The 22218-nt window shown below is 32.2% G+C and overlaps 2 protein-coding genes across 8 annotated transcripts in view; both read left to right on the forward strand.

Annotated features, from left to right (window-relative positions):
- Positions 1-7144, forward strand: part of LOC141404958 (transmembrane protein 164-like) — a 28668-nt gene extending 21524 nt beyond the window's left edge. For all 7 annotated transcript variants that reach the window (XM_073988812.1, XM_073988814.1, XM_073988817.1 and 4 more), the window contains 3 exons: positions 1317-1889; positions 2553-2846; positions 6010-7144. In XM_073988812.1, coding sequence (XP_073844913.1) covers positions 1563-1889; positions 2553-2846; positions 6010-6672 — 1284 coding nt within the window. In that variant the 5' untranslated portion in view covers positions 1317-1562 and the 3' untranslated portion in view covers positions 6673-7144. The remainder of the gene's footprint in view (positions 1-1316; positions 1890-2552; positions 2847-6009) is intronic.
- A 12966-nt stretch (positions 7145-20110) lies between these two features.
- SCAP (SREBP cleavage activating protein) overlaps positions 20111-22218 on the forward strand; it is a 45905-nt gene continuing 43797 nt past the window's right edge. The window contains exon 1 of the mRNA XM_073957974.1: positions 20111-22135. Coding sequence (XP_073814075.1) covers positions 21834-22135 — 302 coding nt within the window. The 5' untranslated portion in view covers positions 20111-21833. The remainder of the gene's footprint in view (positions 22136-22218) is intronic.

The following is a 22218-nucleotide window of genomic DNA, read 5'->3' on the forward strand; positions in this document are numbered from 1 at the left end:
AAGCATGTAAGGCATGCAGGCGAGGCAGCTTATGTACCCAGGCCTTTAGAATGTTTTTTTTTTTTTTTTGTTCTTTATGAGTATTTATTTGATGTATACGTAGTGGAATTGGCATTTGAAACCCAGTGTGTTTATTAAATCCGATTATATGTAAACGTACTATAAGGGAGAAACATATCGGCGATCTTGTCGGCTCGAATCATGGTGGAATAAGAAAGAACATCAAATCATACCAAACGTCAAATTTGATCACAATAATGCATTGTTGTGAAATGCTTGTTTACATTTTGCATGCGATTTTAATCACAATAATGCATTTTGACAACTAATCTGAAAATCAGCTGTTTTTGGCGCTGTACCTTCTTATTGTGCCATGGCTCGAATAAACATCCAGAACTAGAAGTTTTGTTAATGGTCCGTTTTGATATAAGGTTTTGGGCAAGGCATATTTGTACAAGGTAGAAGTGACCATCAGCTCTATTTTTACTTTTTTGTATTGTGTTTTCAAAATCTAATAGGGTTTACTCATGAAATTTGAAACTTCGAAATTTGCTACCATAAAATGCTTCTTTACATCCTAAACATGTAATAAAAAGGACCTACAACAGTTCTGAATGCTTTATATTTTGATTCATATTTGTTCTATTTTAGAGGAGTTTCCTGAGAAAATTTTAAGAATGACCCTATTATTCAATATTTTCTTTGACATTTAATTTTCAATAACAACAATGTTGTTTTTGTAAATTTGTTAGTTGTTGTAACTCATGCATCTACCCTATATAAATGTGCCTTGGTTTTGGGTAGTATGAGGTAACTAGGCGTTTACACCAGACTATTTGTCTTGAAATACAACTCTGTTTTACTAAACATACATACATTTGTCGGCTGTCTCCTTCTTAGCTGTCCACCATTTTTTCACAGACAGTCCGGTTAACAAATGTTTGACATTTTTGCAAAAATAAGTGAGATAATAATTGAAATGTGTTGAAAACAAAAGAACATAAACAAAATCAAAGTATGTGAACGGAAAACAAAAGGAAATCGAAGATTTTCATTCACAATTTTGCAACTGCAGTTGTCTGGACACCTACGTCGCACAGACAAGTTTTGGGAATTTGACAATCAATACATGTCCTGTTATGTGTAAACGCAGTGTAAGGAAAATTGTCTTCCTATCCTAAAATAGCGAATTGTCATGTTAAAACTTATTTTTTTCCATTGCGTTTGTGCCTTGATATATGTATATCTCAATTATATATCTCAAACTTCGTACCTTCAATAATATCCTTTCTTTTTTTCTATATCTTCTCTTTCAGGAGACAACAATAATACCATGATTACCTTTTAGTAGAACAACAAAAAATCAAATAGAGAAAAAAACATACAAAACTGGAGGCCTTTTCTTAGTGTATATAATATTACGTAGACTATATAGACAACAAAAGTAAAAAAGAACGAGTCGTCGTAATATTTGTAGTTGTTATTCAAAGCTCCTCCCCCATATTATTGCCCAATAATTGCTCAGCATTTCGCAAAATTACAAAAAATAAAAGCTTTAAAACATGGTTTGGGATTTTGCTGTTGGTGGCGTGACCGATGAGGTGCCACGCACTATGGGTCCAGAATGTGAAAATTATATGACAAATCGTCGACGCTTAATTGAAGCCATACTATTTTGCATATTATTTTTGTGCTTAATGCGCTGGGCCATAAAACGCTTGGAACCCATACAATTGCCGGATGCCAAAGAGGTGAATAAATACAGCGGCATGCGAATCATATTATTGCTCACAATGACAATGACCTTTGGCATTGAAATGGGCTTTAAACTAGCCAATAGATCTGTGATATTTGTTTTAAATCCATGTCATATCCAAACGATAGTGCAAGTAAGTGGGGAATGATAACGCGCCGCCGATGATATGTAATAGTACGTTTAGATTTATGAAATCCACTAGATAACGTATACGTCATGGCACAATAATACAGGTACAACGGCAAAAACAGCTGATTATCACACTAGTTGTCAAAATGCATTATTGTGAATTAAATTACATACAAAAGGTAAACAAGCAATTCACAGTAATGAACAAATTTTGACGTTTGGTGTGGTAAATGGCTCGATTATTGTTATCGATGTAACACCTTCTTATTCCACCATGGTATACGTATAAAAAATCCAGTGGATTTTATTGGACATTTACGCAATTCCATAGCGTTTGAAATCGAGTGGATTTCGTAAATCTAAACGTACTATAAGTTGCAATGTGACTTTGGACAAAATTAAAACGATATGGCAATACCACAACATGGTAATGATAAACTAAAGCCATGTTTACATAGCTGTGTGAGAACGATAATGTTTATTTTCATACAATTATGTCAAATTAAGTAAAATTTGAATGTATAAACGTGACTTTAAAAAATATACATGCCAAAGAATACCGAATTACATTGCAGCTCATATTAATCGGTCCTCTACTAGTGAATTATATACAAATGTTGTATGTCTTCCCAAAAGATACTAATCTTGTTTTTCATCTTTTTTTCAGATATATATTCTAGCAGCCAAGCCAAGCAAACTAACAACGACTCTGTTTCGTGTACAAATGAATAATTTAAATGGTCCATTTTTAGCGTTTTTATTTCCCGAAGTCGAATGTCGTACTTTGCCATTTGAACAGGCCACCTATTGGATACAACATGCTATGCTGTATATAATACCTGTATATGTTCTTCAAACAGGCCTATGTCAAGTTGAAGATTTTCATGATTATAATTGGGCAATAATTGGTGTGGAATTTCAACTTTTGTATCATTTTACTATTTTAAATTATTTCTCAGTGGTAAGTAAAATTTGTGGCATGAATTTATAAACAAAAAAAAAAAAAAAAAATTTGACATGTTAAGGCGTGTTTAGACTAGCCATCAATGTCGTATGAGCTGTCACTTATTTTATCCATACGACATCATTTATGTTTGTCAAAGACCATACCACTTTTAGTTTTTGCGTTCATACTAGAATACAATTTCGCATGACCACATAATATAAATCACGCAACAAACACAATTTATTTTGTTAAAAACTATAATTGCGCTCACATCTTCGTTTTCTTTACATATTTTCTTCATTTTTTGGTAAAATTGTTTTCTTCCAAAAATGTATTTCTCAACTGCAAAATACATAGCCGAATAGAGTGCTCCCTAAGGCCGTCATCAGACCATCTGCTTTTTCACATGTATGACATCACCTGTTATGTATATTAGTATACCCAAAGTAACAACATACATGTGAGAAAGCAGATGGTCTGATGGCCCCCTAAATGAAAAATGTGCATACGAGTAGTTACATCATTTTGATAGATGCAATTTTTCATAGTGGTCACACTATAGCTTTGTTCCTTTGCGTTAAAGTTTCTTCAAGTTTTACCATTATTTACTCGGAAAGTGTTCATTAACCCCAAAAAGTAGTAAAACTGGAAGCCATTTTTAAGAGAGTGAGAGAGGAGAGAGAGCCAAAATGGCTTTCTCTTTTACTACTTACTGCTCGACAAATTTCTACGCGCTTTGTCAAAGCAAAATAAAAAGAAATAAAATAATAAAAATTTAAAACAGTGAAATAAAAAAATAAAAAACAATGAAAATTATTTTGTTTGTTAATTTTTTAAACAGCCATGTTTGTTTTTTTTTGACATTGCTGCCGATCTACCACTTTGCGTTTTTTTACTTTTGTGCAAAACTTGTTTCGTGAGAGCAATTTGCATAGTTCTCTGAGAGAGAGAGAACTTTTACTTTTGCTACTTTTACTATTAAAAAGGTAAAGGAACAAAGCTTATGGGTACTTTACACGATATGTATTTTACAGATGGGTTGTCACTTTTTATATTCAAAATGTATACGCAAAGTGACAACCCATATGTAAAATACATATCGTGTAAAGTAGCCATTATGTGTACAACATTCACAGCACAACATTTTCCGAGAAAAGGTTGTTACCGTAGTTATTTTTGTTTGACAAAACAGAAAATACCAGGTGATCGAAATTGAACTGCTAACATAAGTTATTGTAAATTAAATTCTCATAAAAAAACACAACAAATGTTGACATTTTACGTGTACCATATTACGTTTATTTGTTTTCTTTTTTCGATATACATCTACCTGTTTCTGTACAGTTTGACATTTCTATACTTCACAGCGAATTCAAATGACAAATATGAATTTTGACAGCTCAAATCGAAATCATCTGATTTTGCCGGAGGACCTGTAATTGGGCCATGATTCAAAGGAAGCAAATTTGACATCTCATATGACTTTGATGGCTAGTGTAAACACCGCTTTACCAAGAATAAAAACTCCTGTCACATAAAACTCGCCTCATTTATTTGAGTTGACAACTTATATACTGTCAATTCAATTGTTTGAACGTTAAATGAAATCCAATGATTTTCAGATGAGTTTTCATTTGACGTATAGGAATTGACAGTTGAAATCGATGAATTTCGTAAATCTAAACGTACTATTAAAAATAATGTATTCTTTCTCTGTGTTTAGACACACAAATTTCTCGGGAAAGTAAATTGAGATTTTGGGAGAGAGCGGAGAGGAAAGAGCTCCTCAATACTCTTTCCTACCCCCTATTGCCTAAAAACTGAATTTACTTTCCCGTGTGTCTAAACACGGACTTTGCACACTCAATATAATGCTTGGTTTACATTTACGAAATCCACTCGATTTCAACTGTCAATTCCATTGGTTAAACGTCAAATGAAATCCAATGGATTTCAGATGAGATTTCATTTGACGTTTGAGCAATGGAATTGACAGTTGAAATCGAGTGGATTTCGTAAATGTAAACCTAGCATAAGTATAACTTGGAATTGGAATGCTTACCTTAGGTGTGTACGATAACTTCGCAAGTGAAAAGTACTTGCAAGCACTCAGTAACCTCTCTCCACCAATTTTACTCACTCGATGCAAAAAATTTGCAGATTGTTATCGAACAGCAATTTGCAAAAACTTGCAAGAAGTCAGCTGATTTGATAAACAAGAAGTTGGCGGAAAAGATTAAATTTAACGTCTTATCTTTCCTTTACCGACTCACCTCAGAAAATTATGAAAAAATTACCACAGATAGTTCTTTTTATCCCGATTCCAACCATGTATTGCTTTTGATGCGGAAATGTGTACTTCCCGAGATATAGGCCTCCAAAGTTCCACAAAGGCCCTTGTACAAAATGTTGGCAAATCACCGCAGAAAATTATTAAAAAATTACAACAAATAGTGATGTTTATACTGATTTCAACGATGTATTATTTTGTTCCCGAGATATAAACCTCCAAAAATATCTAATTTAAAAGAAAATTTTGTTCCCATTCCCGAGATTTGCACCTGTCTATAGGAGAAGTCTTAAATCCCGGCCGAAGGCCGGCTATTTGGAGAAGAATAGGTTAGGGCCTTTGTGGATCTTTTCAGGCCCATATCTCGGGAAGTATACAAATTTCAATGTGGTTGTTGTTGAGTTGTAGTTGTTGTAGTATTTACTTTACCTTATATTTGTTCTACCATGTACGTCAAATGAAAACTTATCTGAAATCCATCGGGTTTCATTTCAGCAATTGAAATCGAGTGGATTTCCTAAATGTGAATTTACTATAAGCGTACTATTACGATAATTAAGTACGATAATTAAGTGAATTATCTCCATTTATTTGACGTATATTGTATGAAAAGTTAGACTACTAAGTTGTTAGCGACAACTCTATTTTGGGCGATAAGTCCATATTTACATTAGGCAATTTTCCTTGCGGCAATTGCCAGTTTATTGGTAAGAGAAGGTGTTGAGAGGCAAAGGGTTACCGTATGCCTCACCTCGCTCTCCATCAAACTGACAATTGCCGCAAGGAAAATTGCCTAATGTAAATATGGAATAACCTTAGTACTTTTACATATAACGTTCAAAAATATCTGAATTAATTGTTGTTTGTTTTGTTTCCCTTTTTTTCCAGAAAACTGGTATAAATCTCAATCATATGCTTTGCGCAGCGGAAAGTGATCCATTTCAAGGCCAGAATTATCGAATTGCTGCTGTGATACATGAGTCAATTCTATGTCCCATATTAAATAAATTAACCGTGTACATGTTTGCTAAACCCGGTAGTATACAACATTATGCGAACAACAACAAACTGAAACCAAATAAAACAAATTTTAAAACTCAACAGCAACCACAACAATATGAAAAGTTAACACATGCAAAAACAACTGCATTAACAGACTCAATTACATTAATAGATTCAGCCAAGCTGAATATACAACAGCATGAACAACAAAAACAACAACAACATAAACCGCCCACTATAAATAAACAATTAAATTTACATACAAATGATGGAGTAGATGATGTTACCAAAACCACAACTCAACAATTAAAACATCGTAATATAACAGCAACAACATCGTCTGTAACTGACAGCAGTAGTAATAACTCGAATTATCCTAGTAATAGTCATACGCATTCCGAACATCAGCACCACCAACCACCCGAAACGGAAGAAGAAGAAGTTGATATTGATTATGTTTTAGAGCAGGAGGATGATGATGGTATTGAGTTGGTAATGTCACCGGTACCTGCCAATGATTATAGTATGCCTACAACCAAAATTGATTAGTATTTAAGCAACAAACCGATAATAATACTTGAGATAGTAGTTCTTCTTTTTTAACATCAGCAATATAATCAACTTTTATCTAAAAACAAAAACCAAAACAGATTTAAATTATATACATGCATTACTACATACTAGGCCCATATTCGAACCACACATGTAACCAATGTGATGTAAGTGATTATAAATTATGATTAAATAGAAACTAATAATGTAACTAATAAACCAACATTGTGAATAATAATTAAAATATATTAAAATCTGTTCTATATATAGCAGGGCTATCCATATACATTTTTCCCAAAGTTATTTCCTTTCCAACTATACTGCAACATGCATACTTATGTATTTAGGTATTTCAGAAAGAACGGCATATAAACATTTAATATGGTATTGTTCAATTCAATCGAAAAAAGACTTCACAGATCGAGTTAAATAAGTTATAAAATAAATATACAGAGATTGTCTAAAGTAATAAGTAAGTCTTTTTTAATTTGGCAACATATATGTTCATTTGGCATATAAAACACAACATTTATTTGTATCCAAGACAAAAGTGTGTGAACACTGTATTATTAAAAGCTCAAAATCAACGTAATAGATCATTTAGATATGACCTCAATAGCCGGATTTAGCATATTATCAGGCTTTATTTGCTAAATCCAGCCAAAATCTACCAGATTTCCCATACAAGAATAATATGCCATTTAGATATGACACCATTAGCCGGATTTAGCCCATTATCAGGTTTTATTTGCTAAATCCAGCCAAAATCTACCAGATTTCCCATACAAAATTAAATCCTCCTATTGAGTGGATTTGTTTTAAATCTGGCATAAATCCTCGTATACAACTCTGTTTTTTGCAACATGTTGCTAGAAAATACAAAAAGTTGCAAGCTGGTACAAGAAACAAGGTAGATGCATGGGTGAATTGCTACACTAAAAATAATTTAAAATGTAAAAATTTGTAAACAAGACGGAAAAATTAAATTTGTTTTGATGTACAAAGTTGATTTTAATCAACCAAGACTAATATTTATGATGTCTAAACGATAAAATAATTCGTTTATTTATTTTAGATGGGCAAACTGCGATAAAATAATTCTTTAATTGCTCTTTAGTTAGCATTAGTAGCATAATGTGCTAACATTTTCAGTATTAAACAATAAATTTGTAATTTGACGTATGTTTTTTGAGACGAATTCAATGTACAAAAAATTCTTTTGACGTTTCAAATTCGTTCAGATGGGCTGATGCATCTACCTTCGTAATTGTGCTATGAACAAAAATCAGCTGACTGCCATTTAAATCCTCCAAAATGTATATCTAAATGCAATGAGATTTGTACTGGATTTATTAAATCCAGTCGAGGATTTATGGCTAGTCTAAATGAGCTATAAATCCTCGTATTGGGTGGATTTGTTTTAAATCTGGCATAATATGCCATTTAGATATGACACCATTAGCCGGATTTAGCCCATTATCAGGTTTTATTTGCTAAATCCACCCAAAATCTACCAGATTTCCCATACAAAAATAAATCCTATTGAGTGGATTTGTTTTAAATCTGGCATAAATCCTCGTATACAACTCTGCAACATGTTGCTAGAAAATACAAAAAGTTGCAAGCTGGCACAAGAAACAAGGTAGATGCATCGGAGAATTGCTTCACTAAAAATAATTTAAAATGTAAAAATTTGTAAAGATGGCGGGAAAGCTAAATTTGTTTTGATGTACAAAGTCGATTTTAATCAAACAAGACTAATATTTATGATATCCAAACGATAAAATAATTCGTTTATTTATGTTAGATGGGCAAACTGCGATAAAATAATTCTTTATTTGCTCTTTAGTTAGCACTAGTAGCATAATGTGCTAACATTTTCAGTATTAAACAATAAATTTGTAATTTGGCGTATGTTTTTTGTGACGAATTCAATTTACAAAAAATTCTTTTGACGTTTCAAATTCGATCAGATGGGCTGATGCATCTACCTTGGTAATTGTGCTATGAACAAAAATCAGCTGACTGCTATTTAAATCCTCCAAAATGTATATCTAAATGCAATGAGATTTGTACTGGATTTATTAAATCCAGTCGAGGATTTATTGCTAGTCGAAATGAGCTATAAATCCTCGTATACAACTTTGTTTTTTGCAACATGTTGCCAGAATATACAAAAAGTTGCCAGCTGGCACAAAAAACAACAAAGACATAAAGTAATAAAGACCTGACAAAATGCATGCAACAAAAAAATGTTTACGAAACTTTGTGTAGAAACATTACCCTTAACAGATTGCAGTTAATTCAAAATCGCAACCAAGGAGGAACATTTCATGTAATGGTATCAGAAACGAAATTTATGAATTCAACGATCTATTCAAGAATAATTCTATGTCAATTGGATCGGTAAATTCGGTTAAATACGTAAAAATGTATAAAAGAAAAAAATGTTATATCACCATATCGTGATATAACATTATGTTAAATTCAAAAGCCATTCACTGAAGAATGATAGCAAAAAAAATGTCTTATCTTGTTGTATTTATGTCTTTGAAAACAAGGTAGATGTATCGGTGAATTGCTACAATAAAAATAATTTCAAATGTCAAAATTTGTAAACAAGGCGAAAAAATTAAATTTGCTTTGATATACAAAGTCAAACATAAACGTACTATAATGCGCTAAATCCGGCTAATGAGGTCATATCTAAATGGCCTATAATATCTACGATGTCTAGTTTTTTGAGACGAATTCAGTTTACAACAATTTCTTTTGTCGTTTCAAATTCGATCAGATGGGCTGATGCATCTACCTTGGTAATTGTGCTATGAACAAGAATCAGCTGACTACTCCTCCAAAGGTATATCTAAATCATTGCCCAATTATAAAGGTCCTCTCTCAAAAACAAATGATTTTGATTTGAACTGTCAAAATTCATATTTGTCATTTGAATTCGCTGTGAGGTAGAGAAATGTCAAACTGTAGAGGAACAGGTAGATGTATATCGAAAAAAGAAAACAAATCGACTTTATGTTGTACACGTAAAATGTCAACATTTGTTGTGTTTTGTATTAGAATTTAATTTACAATAACTTATTTTGGCAGTTAAAGATCGATCAGCTGGTATTTTCTGTTACGCCAAACAAAAATAACTGCGTCAACAACTTTTTCTCGGAAAATGTTATGTATGCATCTATCTTAATTGACAATAAAGAAATTCGCCTCAAACATATTCCGTGTCGGCGAAAATAAAATAATTCTTTAATTGCTCTTTAGTTAGCATTAGTAGCATAATGTGCTAACATTTTCAGTATTAAACAATAAATTTGTAATTTGACGTATGTTTTTTGAGACGAATTCAATGTACAAAAAATTCTTTTGACGTTTCAAATTCGTTCAGATGGGCTGATGCATCTACCTTCGTAATTGTGCTATGAACAAAAATCAGCTGACTGCCATTTAAATCCTCCAAAATGTATATCTAAATGCAATGAGATTTGTACTGGATTTATTAAATCCAGTCGAGGATTTATGGCTAGTCTAAATGAGCTATAAATCCTCGTATTGGGTGGATTTGTTTTAAATCTGGCATAATATGCCATTTAGATATGACACCATTAGCCGGATTTAGCCCATTATCAGGTTTTATTTGCTAAATCCACCCAAAATCTACCAGATTTCCCATACAAAAATAAATCCTATTGAGTGGATTTGTTTTAAATCTGGCATAAATCCTCGTATACAACTCTGCAACATGTTGCTTGAAAATACAAAAAGTTGCAAGCTGGCACAAGAAACAAGGTAGATGCATCGGAGAATTGCTTCACTAAAAATAATTTAAAATGTAAAAATTTGTAAAGATGGCGGGAAAGCTAAATTTGTTTTGATGTACAAAGTCGATTTTAATCAAACAAGACTAATATTAATGATATCCAAACGATAAAATAATTCGTTTATTTATGTTAGATGGGCAAACTGCGATAAAATAATTCTTTATTTGCTCTTTAGTTAGCACTAGTAGCATAATGTGCTAACATTTTCAGTATTAAACAATAAATTTGTAATTTGGCGTATGTTTTTTGTGACGAATTCAATTTACAAAAAATTCTTTTGACGTTTCAAATTCGATCAGATGGGCTGATGCATCTACCTTGGTAATTGTGCTATGAACAAAAATCAGCTGACTGCTATTTAAATCCTCCAAAATGTATATCTAAATGCAATGAGATTTGTACTGGATTTATTAAATCCAGTCGAGGATTTATTGCTAGTCGAAATGAGCTATAAATCCTCGTATACAACTTTGTTTTTTGCAACATGTTGCCAGAATATACAAAAAGTTGCCAGCTGGCACAAAAAACAACAAAGACATAAAGTAATAAAGACCTGACAAAATGCATGCAACAAAAAAATGTTTACGAAACTTTGTGTAGAAACATTACCCCGAAACTTTGTGTAGAAACATTACCCTTAACAGATTGCAGTTAATTCAAAATCGCAACCAAGGAGGAACATTTCATGTAATGGTATCAGAAACGAAATTTATGAATTCAACGATCTATTCAAGAATAATTCTATGTCAATTGGATCGGTAAATTCGGTTAAATACGTAAAAATGTATAAAAGAAAAAAATGTTATATCACCATATCGTGATATAACATTATGTTAAATTCAAAAGCCATTCACTGAAGAATGATAGCAAAAAAAATGTCTTATCTTGTTGTATTTATGTCTTTGAAAACAAGGTAGATGTATCGGTGAATTGCTACAACAAAAATAATTTCAAATGTCAAAATTTGTAAACAAGGCGAAAAAATTAAATTTGCTTTGATATACAAAGTCAAACATAAACGTACTATAATGCGCTAAATCCGGCTAATGAGGTCATATCTAAATGGCCTATAATATCTACGATGTCTAGTTTTTTGAGACGAATTCAGTTTACAACAATTTCTTTTGTCGTTTCAAATTCGATCAGATGGGCTGATGCATCTACCTTGGTAATTGTGCTATGAACAAGAATCAGCTGACTACTCCTCCAAAGGTATATCTAAATCATTGCCCAATTATAAAGGTCCTCTCTCAAAAACAAATGATTTTGATTTGAACTGTCAAAATTCATATTTGTCATTTGAATTCGCTGTGAGGTAGAGAAATGTCAAACTGTAGAGGAACAGGTAGATGTATATCGAAAAAAGAAAACAAATTGACTTTATGTTGTACACGTAAAATGTCAACATTTGTTGTGTTTTGTATTAGAATTTAATTTACAATAACTTATTTTGGCAGTTAAAGATCGATCAGCTGGTATTTTCTGTTACGCCAAACAAAAATAACTGCGTCAACAACTTTTTCTCGGAAAATGTTATGTATGCATCTACCTTAATTGACAATAAAGAAATTCGCCTCAAACATATTCCGTGTCGGCGAAAATAAATTTTTCGCCTTTGTTTATGAATTTTGACATTTCAAATCTTTGTTTTTGTTTGAATTCGCTTGAGAGAGGACCTGTATAATTGGGCCATGATCTAACTGTATTGAGATTTGTACTGGATTTATTAAATCCAGTTGAGGATTTATGGCTAGTCTAATAGTACGGTTATACTAGAGTTTTTTGCCGGGTTAACCCACTTCGAGAGGATTTATTTGATGTTTGCGATATGGAATTGACATTTTAAATCCAAACCCACTGGGTTAACCCGCTTAAATGTAACCGGGATATTATTGGCCATTTAGATATGACCTCATTAACCGGATGAAGCGAACGAACTCTTTAAACCTAATTTACACTGTCACCGAAAACAAGTGTTTTGGGGAAATGTGTACGTCATTCATTTGACAGACATTCAATAGTATTTACAACATAAATGAGTTGTATTAAGACATGTTTGATGAAATTGTGGCTGAAAACATCTCTTGGAGTGAGTTGCCGCACAAGCATTTTCAAATAAAATGTTCCAAATGACAACCCAACGATTACAAATGACAAGAACGTTGATTTCGTGAATTGTTTGTCAAAAATTTTAGACAATGTTTTTAGTTTTTTGTTAGCGGAAAAATGAAGTCGCTGTTTGTAGCGACCTCTACGAGTAATTGGTACTTTACACGATATGTTTTTTACATATGGTTGTCACTTTTTAAATACAACATGTATATGCAAAATGACAGCACATATGTAAAATAACATATCGTATAAAGTACCCATAAGCAATAGCTTATAAAATATAACGAAGGGAGTGCAATTTTCACGACTCCCTGTGTACTTCATGGAAATATGCAGTGAAATCTCGACTCTATATTTCATAACTTTCAATCATTTTTGCTGGTTTATTTGGCAAATATTCAATGAAATTAACAACTTAAACGACTTATTTTTAAATCCATTTGGTTTAAATATGTGTTAAAGATCAAGTACGACATAAGACTATGTTTACATTTACGAAATCCACTCGATTTCATCTGTCAATTCCTTTGTGTATACGTCAAATGAAAACTCATCTGAAATCGATTAGATTTCATTTGACGTTTGAGCAATGGAATTGACAGTTGAAATCGAGTGGATTTCGTAAATGTAAACATAGTATAATAGTACGTTTGCATTTCCATTCGATTTTAATGCTTGGTTTACATTTACAAAATCGACTCGATTTCAACTGTCAATTCCTTTGGGTATACGTCAAATGAAAACTCATCAGAAATCCATTGGAATTCATTTGACGTTTAAGCAATGGAATTGACAGTTAAAATCGAGTGGATTTCGTAAATGTAAACTTACTATAACTGTCAATTCCATTGCTAAAACGTCAAATGAAATCCAGTGGATTTCAGATAAAAAGAATTGAAAGTTGAAATCCACTCGATTTGATAAATGTAAAAGTACTATAATACTGTGTTTGCATATAACCGCATTCAATAAATCCACTGGGTTTAAAATATCAATTCCATTGATTAAATGTCAAATAAATCCTCATAAGGGTTAAACCGGCTTAAACCTCTAATGCAAACGGCGTTTAATTGAAATGTGTGACCGCTGTATTTCAAGTGTCAATCCCATTGCATATACGTCAAATAAATCCTCATTAAAAAGGTTAACAAATAGGTTAATGTAAACATGAAGTTTACTAGGCGTTTACACACAGACAGTATTGGCAAGACAATAGCAAAGTTACAAACCATTTTCACCAATACATTCACACTTTTCTCTATTCATATTTAAAAATTTGTAAATGTATTTGTGAAAAAGGTTTGCATTTTTGCTATTGTCTTGCCAATACTCGCATTTGTAAACGCAGGGTTAGCAAAAAATCCATACAGCTTATGGTACATTTACATACAACTGGATTTTATAAATGCACTGATTCAAATGCCAATTCCATTGCGTATACGTTAAAAAATCCTCATTAAGAGGGATAACTCTTATGATAACGGCGATTTACGTTTACATGTTTATATTAGTGAAGATAACCCCCGAATTCAATAGATTTAGTGGGTTACCGTTTACATGTCTGCTGCAAAAAACATTTACAGAATTCGATTACAGTTGTTTATTACGTCAAAGAGCTCTAGCGTAACCGATGTTTTACACTGAAAAGTTTAGGCCTCTGTGCATAAGCGGCTGGATTTCTTGGTGCGCTTCATTCTGATAAAGGAACATGGTACAATAAGAAAGGTAGATGCATCGGCGAATTGCTACAACAAAGCAACTTTTTTTGTAATGTAAACTGTCAAAATTTTCGCCAAATGGTCTCTTGTTGTCTCTTTTTATCGCTTGTGTTTGTCTATATAGTGTAGACATGCTATCTCTTACTTACCGAATCATATGGTTTTTTGTTTTAATTTTTCATGGCGAATTCATAATTTTTTGACGTTTTAGATTCGATCAGCTGGGCTGAGGCATCTACCTTTCTTATTGTACCATGTAAAGGAATAAAAAACAAAAAGGGCAACCTAGATCGAAAATGTCTCGGACTTCTTTATTCTTTTGTCAGAAATGAAGCGGAGCAAGTAAGCCAGTTGCGTATGTACCTAGGCATTAATACATTCAAATATAAATAATATGCATATATATAATTCTATATATAGTATTTCTTAAAATGTCTATATAATAAACTTTATACAAACAAAACAATAACAGAGAAAATAACTTATTACAAGAAGCAATAATAACATTTGTAGTTGATCTAGATAATAGTTTTATATATACGAAATACAAATACAAAAAATAACCAAAATTTCCTTTAATTATCATACAAATAACAAATACTTCAATTTATAAACTATTTCATTAGTTCCAATTGGTTTTTTTATTACCGTCTCATTTGTAAATTAAGTTGGTAGCTCTCTATTAAATAAAATATACTTATACTATATTGAGAAAAAACATATTGACCAACGGTTTCTATTGAAGCTAAAATGAAAAAGGAAACTAAATTTGAAGCAAATAATAATGTTACACGTTTTGTTTTATTTTAAGTTAACGAAAATTAATAAAACTTTAAAAAGGATTCTATAAATGGTTGTTTATTGTTTTTGTTGGGATATATTGGTGATTATGGGGGTTCTTTTTAGAATAAACAAATATCGTCTGTTCCAGAACTGCAAGAATCTACTAAAAATTATGCTTGGTTTACATTCGGCGTCGTTTCGTGATTTTGCATACAAAAATGAAATCATCTCATTTCGTGATTTCAGCGAAATCAACATCGAAATCACAGTACTCATTATATACAACCCTGTTTTTGCCTAAAAAGTACCAAAAGTTGCAAAACTTTTCACGTAACACAATAAACAAGGTAGATGGTCTATTGTTTTAGTATCAAAATGTGAAAAAAAAATTAAATTACTTTGGCTTGTGCCAGACTATGCAAATTTCATTTTTTTTCATTTTTCAGTTTTTGGGTAAGAAGGAAGAAAGGGAGGTCCTTCACCCCCTCTCTCTTCTAAAAGCTAAAAAATTTTCAAGTGTTATTTTCAATGTCTGGCACAATAGTTTGTTGGAATGATATTTTCCATTGTGCTCCCGTACTTTTTTAACGGTAATGTTAGAAAAAAATGAATTGTCAAAAATTGCTTTCCCATACAATTTCCTTAAAAAATACGGGAAACGGAAAAATGATGGAATTTGCAAAAACTCCAGCAAAAATGTCAAAATCAACGTATCAGCTATCATATTCAGATACCAATGAAAAATTTGTATAGAAGAAAACAAGAGAAGAGGGTGTTTGTTATTCAGCGCTATTTTTGTTTAAAGAGAAGTGCAATTTAAGCTAGATTTCGGAGTACGGGAACGCATTTCTAGCTCTAAACGGGGAAACTACTGCAAGTAGTAATATTTTGCAGGTTCTGAACAAAACTTTTATCTATCAAAATTTATTATAAGAATGTCGCAACGATAAAATAATTTTTTATTTTTTCAGTTGTTAGTATTATGCACACTTAATACGATATATAGATAATTTTACGACAATTGTCGAAATAAAGCAGTAAAGTTCTATATTGTCGCATTTGTTGATGAATAAATGAATTTATAACAGCTTGTTTTAAAAATTCATGTTCGATCAGCTGCGCATATGCATCCACCTTGATTATTGTGATATGTTTGAAATAAACAAAAAAAAAAAAAAAAATAAGTGTAAAGGCCTGGGTACATAAGCTGCCTCGCCTGATTGCCTTGCTTTCCTACTTCATTTCTGACATAATAAAAAAATAAAAGAACAAAGAAGGCCGAGCAAATTTCGGACTAAGTAGCCCTTTTCTTTTTTATTCCCAGCAAAAAAAAATTGGAAGTTGTGCAATGGGAGTTATGATTTCACAACATCTTTCGATGTAGTCCAACAGAGTTATGAAAAATGCACTCCGTTCGATACATTTTATAAGCAATTGCTTTAGAGATCCCTACAAAACAAAAACAGTTGGTTGATCCCTACCCGTCGCTGCCGACATAATTTCTTCAAAAGAGAAACAAGTGTGAATATATTTCGAAGAATTTGTTATAAAATAAAAAAATACAGACTTATATGCTGTTTATATTAGAGCTTTTTGCAGGGTTAACCTTCTTTATGAGGATTTGTTTGAAATATAAGCAATGGAATTGACATTTAAAACCCAGTCGGTTTGTTAAATCCGGTTATATATAAACGGGGTATAATGCCAAGTTTACACTTATGCTATGTTTACATTTACGAAATCCACTCGATTTCATCCGTCAAAGCCATAGGTTAAACGTCAAATGAAATCCAATGGATTTCAGATGAGATTTCATTTGACGTTTGAGCTGTGGAATTGACAGATGAAATCGAGTGGATTTCGTAAATGTAAACTTAGCATTACGCTCCAAAATCCACTGGATTTCAGGAAATCCTGAAATACACGCCGGTGTTTACACTTATTTATTTTTTGCTCTGTTCCTTTACGTGCCTGAGGTTACCATTTCTTACCATTTTTAACCTGTAAAGTGTTCCCTTACTTTTAATAGCACACAATTTATATGATAGCAGTTTACCACTTTTGCCATTTTCTGCCACTGTTACCATTTTTAAAAGTAAAGGAACAGACCATTTGATTTCAAACATATCACAATAATCAAGGTAGATGCATATGCGCAGCTGATCGAACATGAATTCTCAAAACAAGTTGTTGTAAAATGAATTAGTCATCAAAAATATATACGACAATATAGAACTTTACTGCTTTATTTCGAAAATTATCGTAAAATTATCTATATATCGTATTAATTGTGTATAGTACTAACAAATGAAAAAAAATAAAAAAATGATTTTATCGTTGATAATAAATAATAAAATAATAAATAATAAATTTTGATAGATAAAAGCTGTGTTTAGAACCTGCAAAATACTACTACTTGCAGTTTTTCCGTTTAGTACTAAAAATACGTTCCCGTACTCCGAAATCTAACAAGACTTGCACTTCTCTTTAACCCTGCGTTTACAAATGACAGGACAGTTGACTTCATGTATTGATTGTCAAAATCCCACAACTTGCCTGTGTGACGTAGGCGTCCAGACAACTGCGAAAACAGTTGTAAAATTATGAATGAAAATCACCGATTTCTTTTTGTTTTCCGTTCATATATTTTGTTTTGTACATATTCTTTTGTTTTCAGCACATTTGAATTATCATCTCACTTCTTTTTCACAAAAATGTCGAAAATTTGTCAACCTGTCTGTCTGTGAAAAACTGATTGACAGCTGAGAGACAAACGACAAATGTATGCATGTGTTAGTAAATCAGAGTTGTATTTGAAGACAAACTGTCTGGTGTAAACGCCTAGTAAACAAAAATAGCGCCGAATAACACCCTCTTCTCCTGTTTTCTGCCATACAATTCTGGCCTAGTAGAAACTAGCGGCATTCTCATTGGCATCTAAATACAATAGTCCCGGTCCACACTTGAGTGATTTCATTGAAAAAAATGCATGAAATTATGCGTCTCTAGATCGACTTCCATAGAAGAGTAAAATCATAAAATTGCTGTAGTGGGGAATTCGATTTAAGAACGACTAATTTCATGAAATTTTTTAATGAAATTCACGCTAGTGTGGACCGGGACATAGTTAATGATTTTGACACTTCTGCTGGAGTTTTTGACACTTCTGCTGGAGTTTTTGCAATTTCCGTCATTTTCCGTTCCCGTATTTTTTAAGAAATTTGTTTGGGGAAGCAATTTTTGAAAGTTCGCTCTTTCTAACATTACCATTAAAAAAGTACGGGAACACAATGAAAAGTAGAATTGTAACAAAGTAATTTATATTTTTTCACATTGTTTACAAATTCTGATACTAAAATGTTTTGTTGCAGCAATTGACCATCTACCTTGTTTATTGTGATACGTGAAAAGTGTTGCAACTTTTGGTACTTTTTTAGGCAAACACAGGGTTGTATGTCATGTGTACTGTGATTTCGATGTTGATTTCGCTGAAATCACGAAATGAGATGATTTCATTTTTGTATGCGAAATCATGATAAATTTTGCTTGATTCTGCACGAAATCACGAAACGCGTTCGAAATCACGAAACGACACCGAATGTAAACCAAGCATAAAGTTGCGAACATTTTTGTGGTAATTTACGAGACGGAAATTTTTAATGGAGTGGAGTTGGAGTCGAAAGCTGAACTAGTGATGGGAAGGCAACATAAAAAACCTTAAGGATGACGAAGCAAAATCAGTTGCGCTTGGATTAAATCGAGAACGGAGGAAGTACACTCAATTGTTATTGTATTTAATGGAAACTTTTTTTTAATTTGTGTTTATATAATAAAGCATGGTTTAATAAGAAAGGTTAGCCAAAGCTTTATGTCAATTTAATTTTTTTTATTCGATTATGCCTAAAACTTCAAAACAATATAAACAAACTGTGTATGTGTGTGTGGTGTTTGAATAATATGCCAAACAATTTTAAAAACAATCGAATTCAATGATTTTTAAAATTGTTTTTAGACCATTTGTATGGAAGAAATTGGTGAGATTTGCATTGAAACAATCAGTTTATCATATTCACAACTCGATTATGTGGAGAAAACTTAACTCTTCATTCATTTTTCGCGTTTTTTTATAAAATGCTCAAAAAATGCATTGTAAACAAACCCACTTGTTGCTTTTATTTTGAAGTTTTAGGAATTCAAGAAAAACAAGGGTTCTATAGATTTTTTTCATTTAAATCTACCTCTTTACTTATACCATGTAATAAAGTTCTTTGTATTCTTGTTTTACACAAATAATAAATGCATTTTATTTATTCTGGGATATTTCGCAATAGCTTGCATTTTTACTGCATCTTTGGATTGATTAAAAACACAATCCGAAGAGTGCCTTTAAATTCAATTCAAAATACTACATAAAAAGTTGTGATTTGGATCGAAAACGGAGTGCATCCTAGCTGTGTGCTGTAGAAGCAAAATGGAGTGCATCCTAGCTGCACGCTCTCTTGTAAAATTCATAAGTGAATTCATAGGAAAAGATGTACTCCAACGGCAAATGTACTGTACACTTGTAGTGATTCACCTGCATCCGCGGATACAAACTTTTTGCTGGGTAAATTTCATGTGTACAGTCTTTTTTGTATGATATTGCAATATTTTTACAAAATGTAACATTTATTTTAAATGGCAGATGTAATAATAAATCTCTGGTAATGCTAACTTTATTCCCAACTTTTCTTAAAGTAAGGTATAACAAAAATGGACTTTAAACACAAGATGTAAGAACGGGCCATAATCTAATTACAACCAGTTTTTCTCATAAGTATTTTCTTTAAATTATTAAAACAAATCGCTTATAATTTTTGGCGTTTTTTATTTACTAAGTGTGTAGCAACACTCAATGACAAACGTTAAAAAGCTTGATTACGGCGTAGCTTTAATATGCGGCTTTGTTTTGTTTAGTTACGCCGTCGTTTTTGTTTACGCTATTGTCACAATGAAGACGACGGTTCTGTTATGAGAAATATTTCTTGTGTAAAATATAACAACTTGATTCAAAGATATAAATTAAGGACCACAATCAGATTTTTAAGTTTTTATTAACATTTTTAGTGAGAGTGGTTACTATTATAATATACTCTGAAAGCAAAGGGCAAATGACATAGGCGTCTTAAAACGCCAACCGCCAAACGTCGCCTTTGTGTGTGTTCATGTTCTCTCAGTGACGGCTGTCAATGAAATTAATCTGATAGAATTTTTTATTTCTTGTCAATTCGTTTCACTTGTGTGCAAAAATAACGGAGAAAATGTATATATATCTTTCTTTAAAAATAAAAATTAATTTGCAAATCTACAATAAAACAATATACAACGTTTGATACGGATGGAAAAGAATAGCATTAACATCTATATGAAAAGAAAATTATATACGTGTAAAATTTTGTTTGAAGAGTGTATGATGTAAAACGTGCCAATGTTAAATTATGGAAGAAGAAAAGCTTAGTCTAAACTGGTGGCTAGTAAAAGAAGAAACAAAATAATACCCCGAAGATGACTAAAATGTGTGGGTTATAGTAGTGAATAACAAGAAAAAAAAAACCATAAAATATTATACGAAGAAAGTGAAGTCATAAAGTTCAAACGACGACGACAACAATTACTGAACCAGATTAGCGGTCAAAAGTCTATTTTATTTCTTTTGTGACTGCGGCAACACAAGTATTGATAGTGAATTAATTTTTTATTGCAAGTGCATTATTATCGGCTATTGAACGCGTCCCTCTTTTGCGCCGACGTTATTGTTTCTCTTTTTCTTGTTATGTGATAATACAACGCATCTAATTAATTTTTATATTTTTGTTGTCATTTTGCATTACAAAAAAGTTATTGATAAGAATGTGCGTGCGTATACTGCTTATTGCCTAATCAAACAATGACAACAAGCAGTGGATTTGACAGAGGAAGTGAAATTTAAATACTCCCTATAAGAAATTTAATGCAATAATTTTTGCTTGTAAACAAATGTGAAATCTAAAAACAACAACAATCAAAATATTAAAAAAAGTGTCAAAATACATATGATCAAAGTGTGCACAATCCAAATAAAATAATAACAAATAAATGCATAGAGTGCAATCTCTCATATTGGATTGTGAGAGAGAAAAAAGAGCGAATTACACCAACACCCTATCAAACCACCCACAATAGAAAAATCAAAACAAACCCACGAGACGCCAAACAAATTTGACAACCTGTAAAAACAAGTTTAGTTAATTGCAACAAAGTGCTAAATAATTTATATAAACAAATTCTCGAAAGTAAAATCGTAATATTCAACAAGTGGTAAAACCCAAATCACAGTCTCTCTATGTATTCAACAACGTATTTATTACAAAAATTTAACTACAAAATAAATGTGGCTTTGTTGTTGTTGCTGTTGGTCTCTGTAATATCTGCCAATACCTAAAATACGTTTTAAAAAGAATTCCTCCTTTGCTGTAGAAGAAAATATAACGCGAAAAAGATTGTGTGTTGTGAGCATTTCGCTGAATATTTAAAGTGGTTGGGGGGTTCTTTGTCGTTGCTGTGACCACCACCATAACCACCACCGAAAAGTACGCCTACTGCCGCTACTTTTTGTCATTGTTCGGGTATTTTATTATTACACGCGCGTCATATTATATCCGTTTTTCGCGTTCTCTCAGTTTTGTTCGCCGCAATGTCTATATCAGAACATGCTACCGGCAACTCGTCAATTAAAAGTGCAGCTCCAAAATCGTCGTCATCGGCAACCGGCGATTCAAATGCTGCTACTGCCTATTCATCTACGTCATCATCCTCTGCCGCCGTAACGTCGAACACCTCCTCATCATCACCAACTGCCACACAAAAATCCAAGAAAACCGCATCATCTGGTTTACCCGGCGCGGTCTCCAATATCTATTACAAACATGGTCTCTTTTTATCAAGTTATCCCACATGTGCCACCAGTATAGCCATTGTGGCAATATTATTCTCATGGTATGTATTAATTGTTATTGTTTTTTATTCTTTTCATCTAATTTATGTGATTTATATTTTTATTATTAGATATTGCCTTAACT

Source organism: Musca autumnalis, unplaced genomic scaffold (assembly GCF_047663935.1).
Source record: "Musca autumnalis isolate F117 unplaced genomic scaffold, ASM4766393v1 scaffold_5, whole genome shotgun sequence".
NCBI classification, from domain to species: Eukaryota; Metazoa; Arthropoda; class Insecta; order Diptera; family Muscidae; genus Musca; species Musca autumnalis.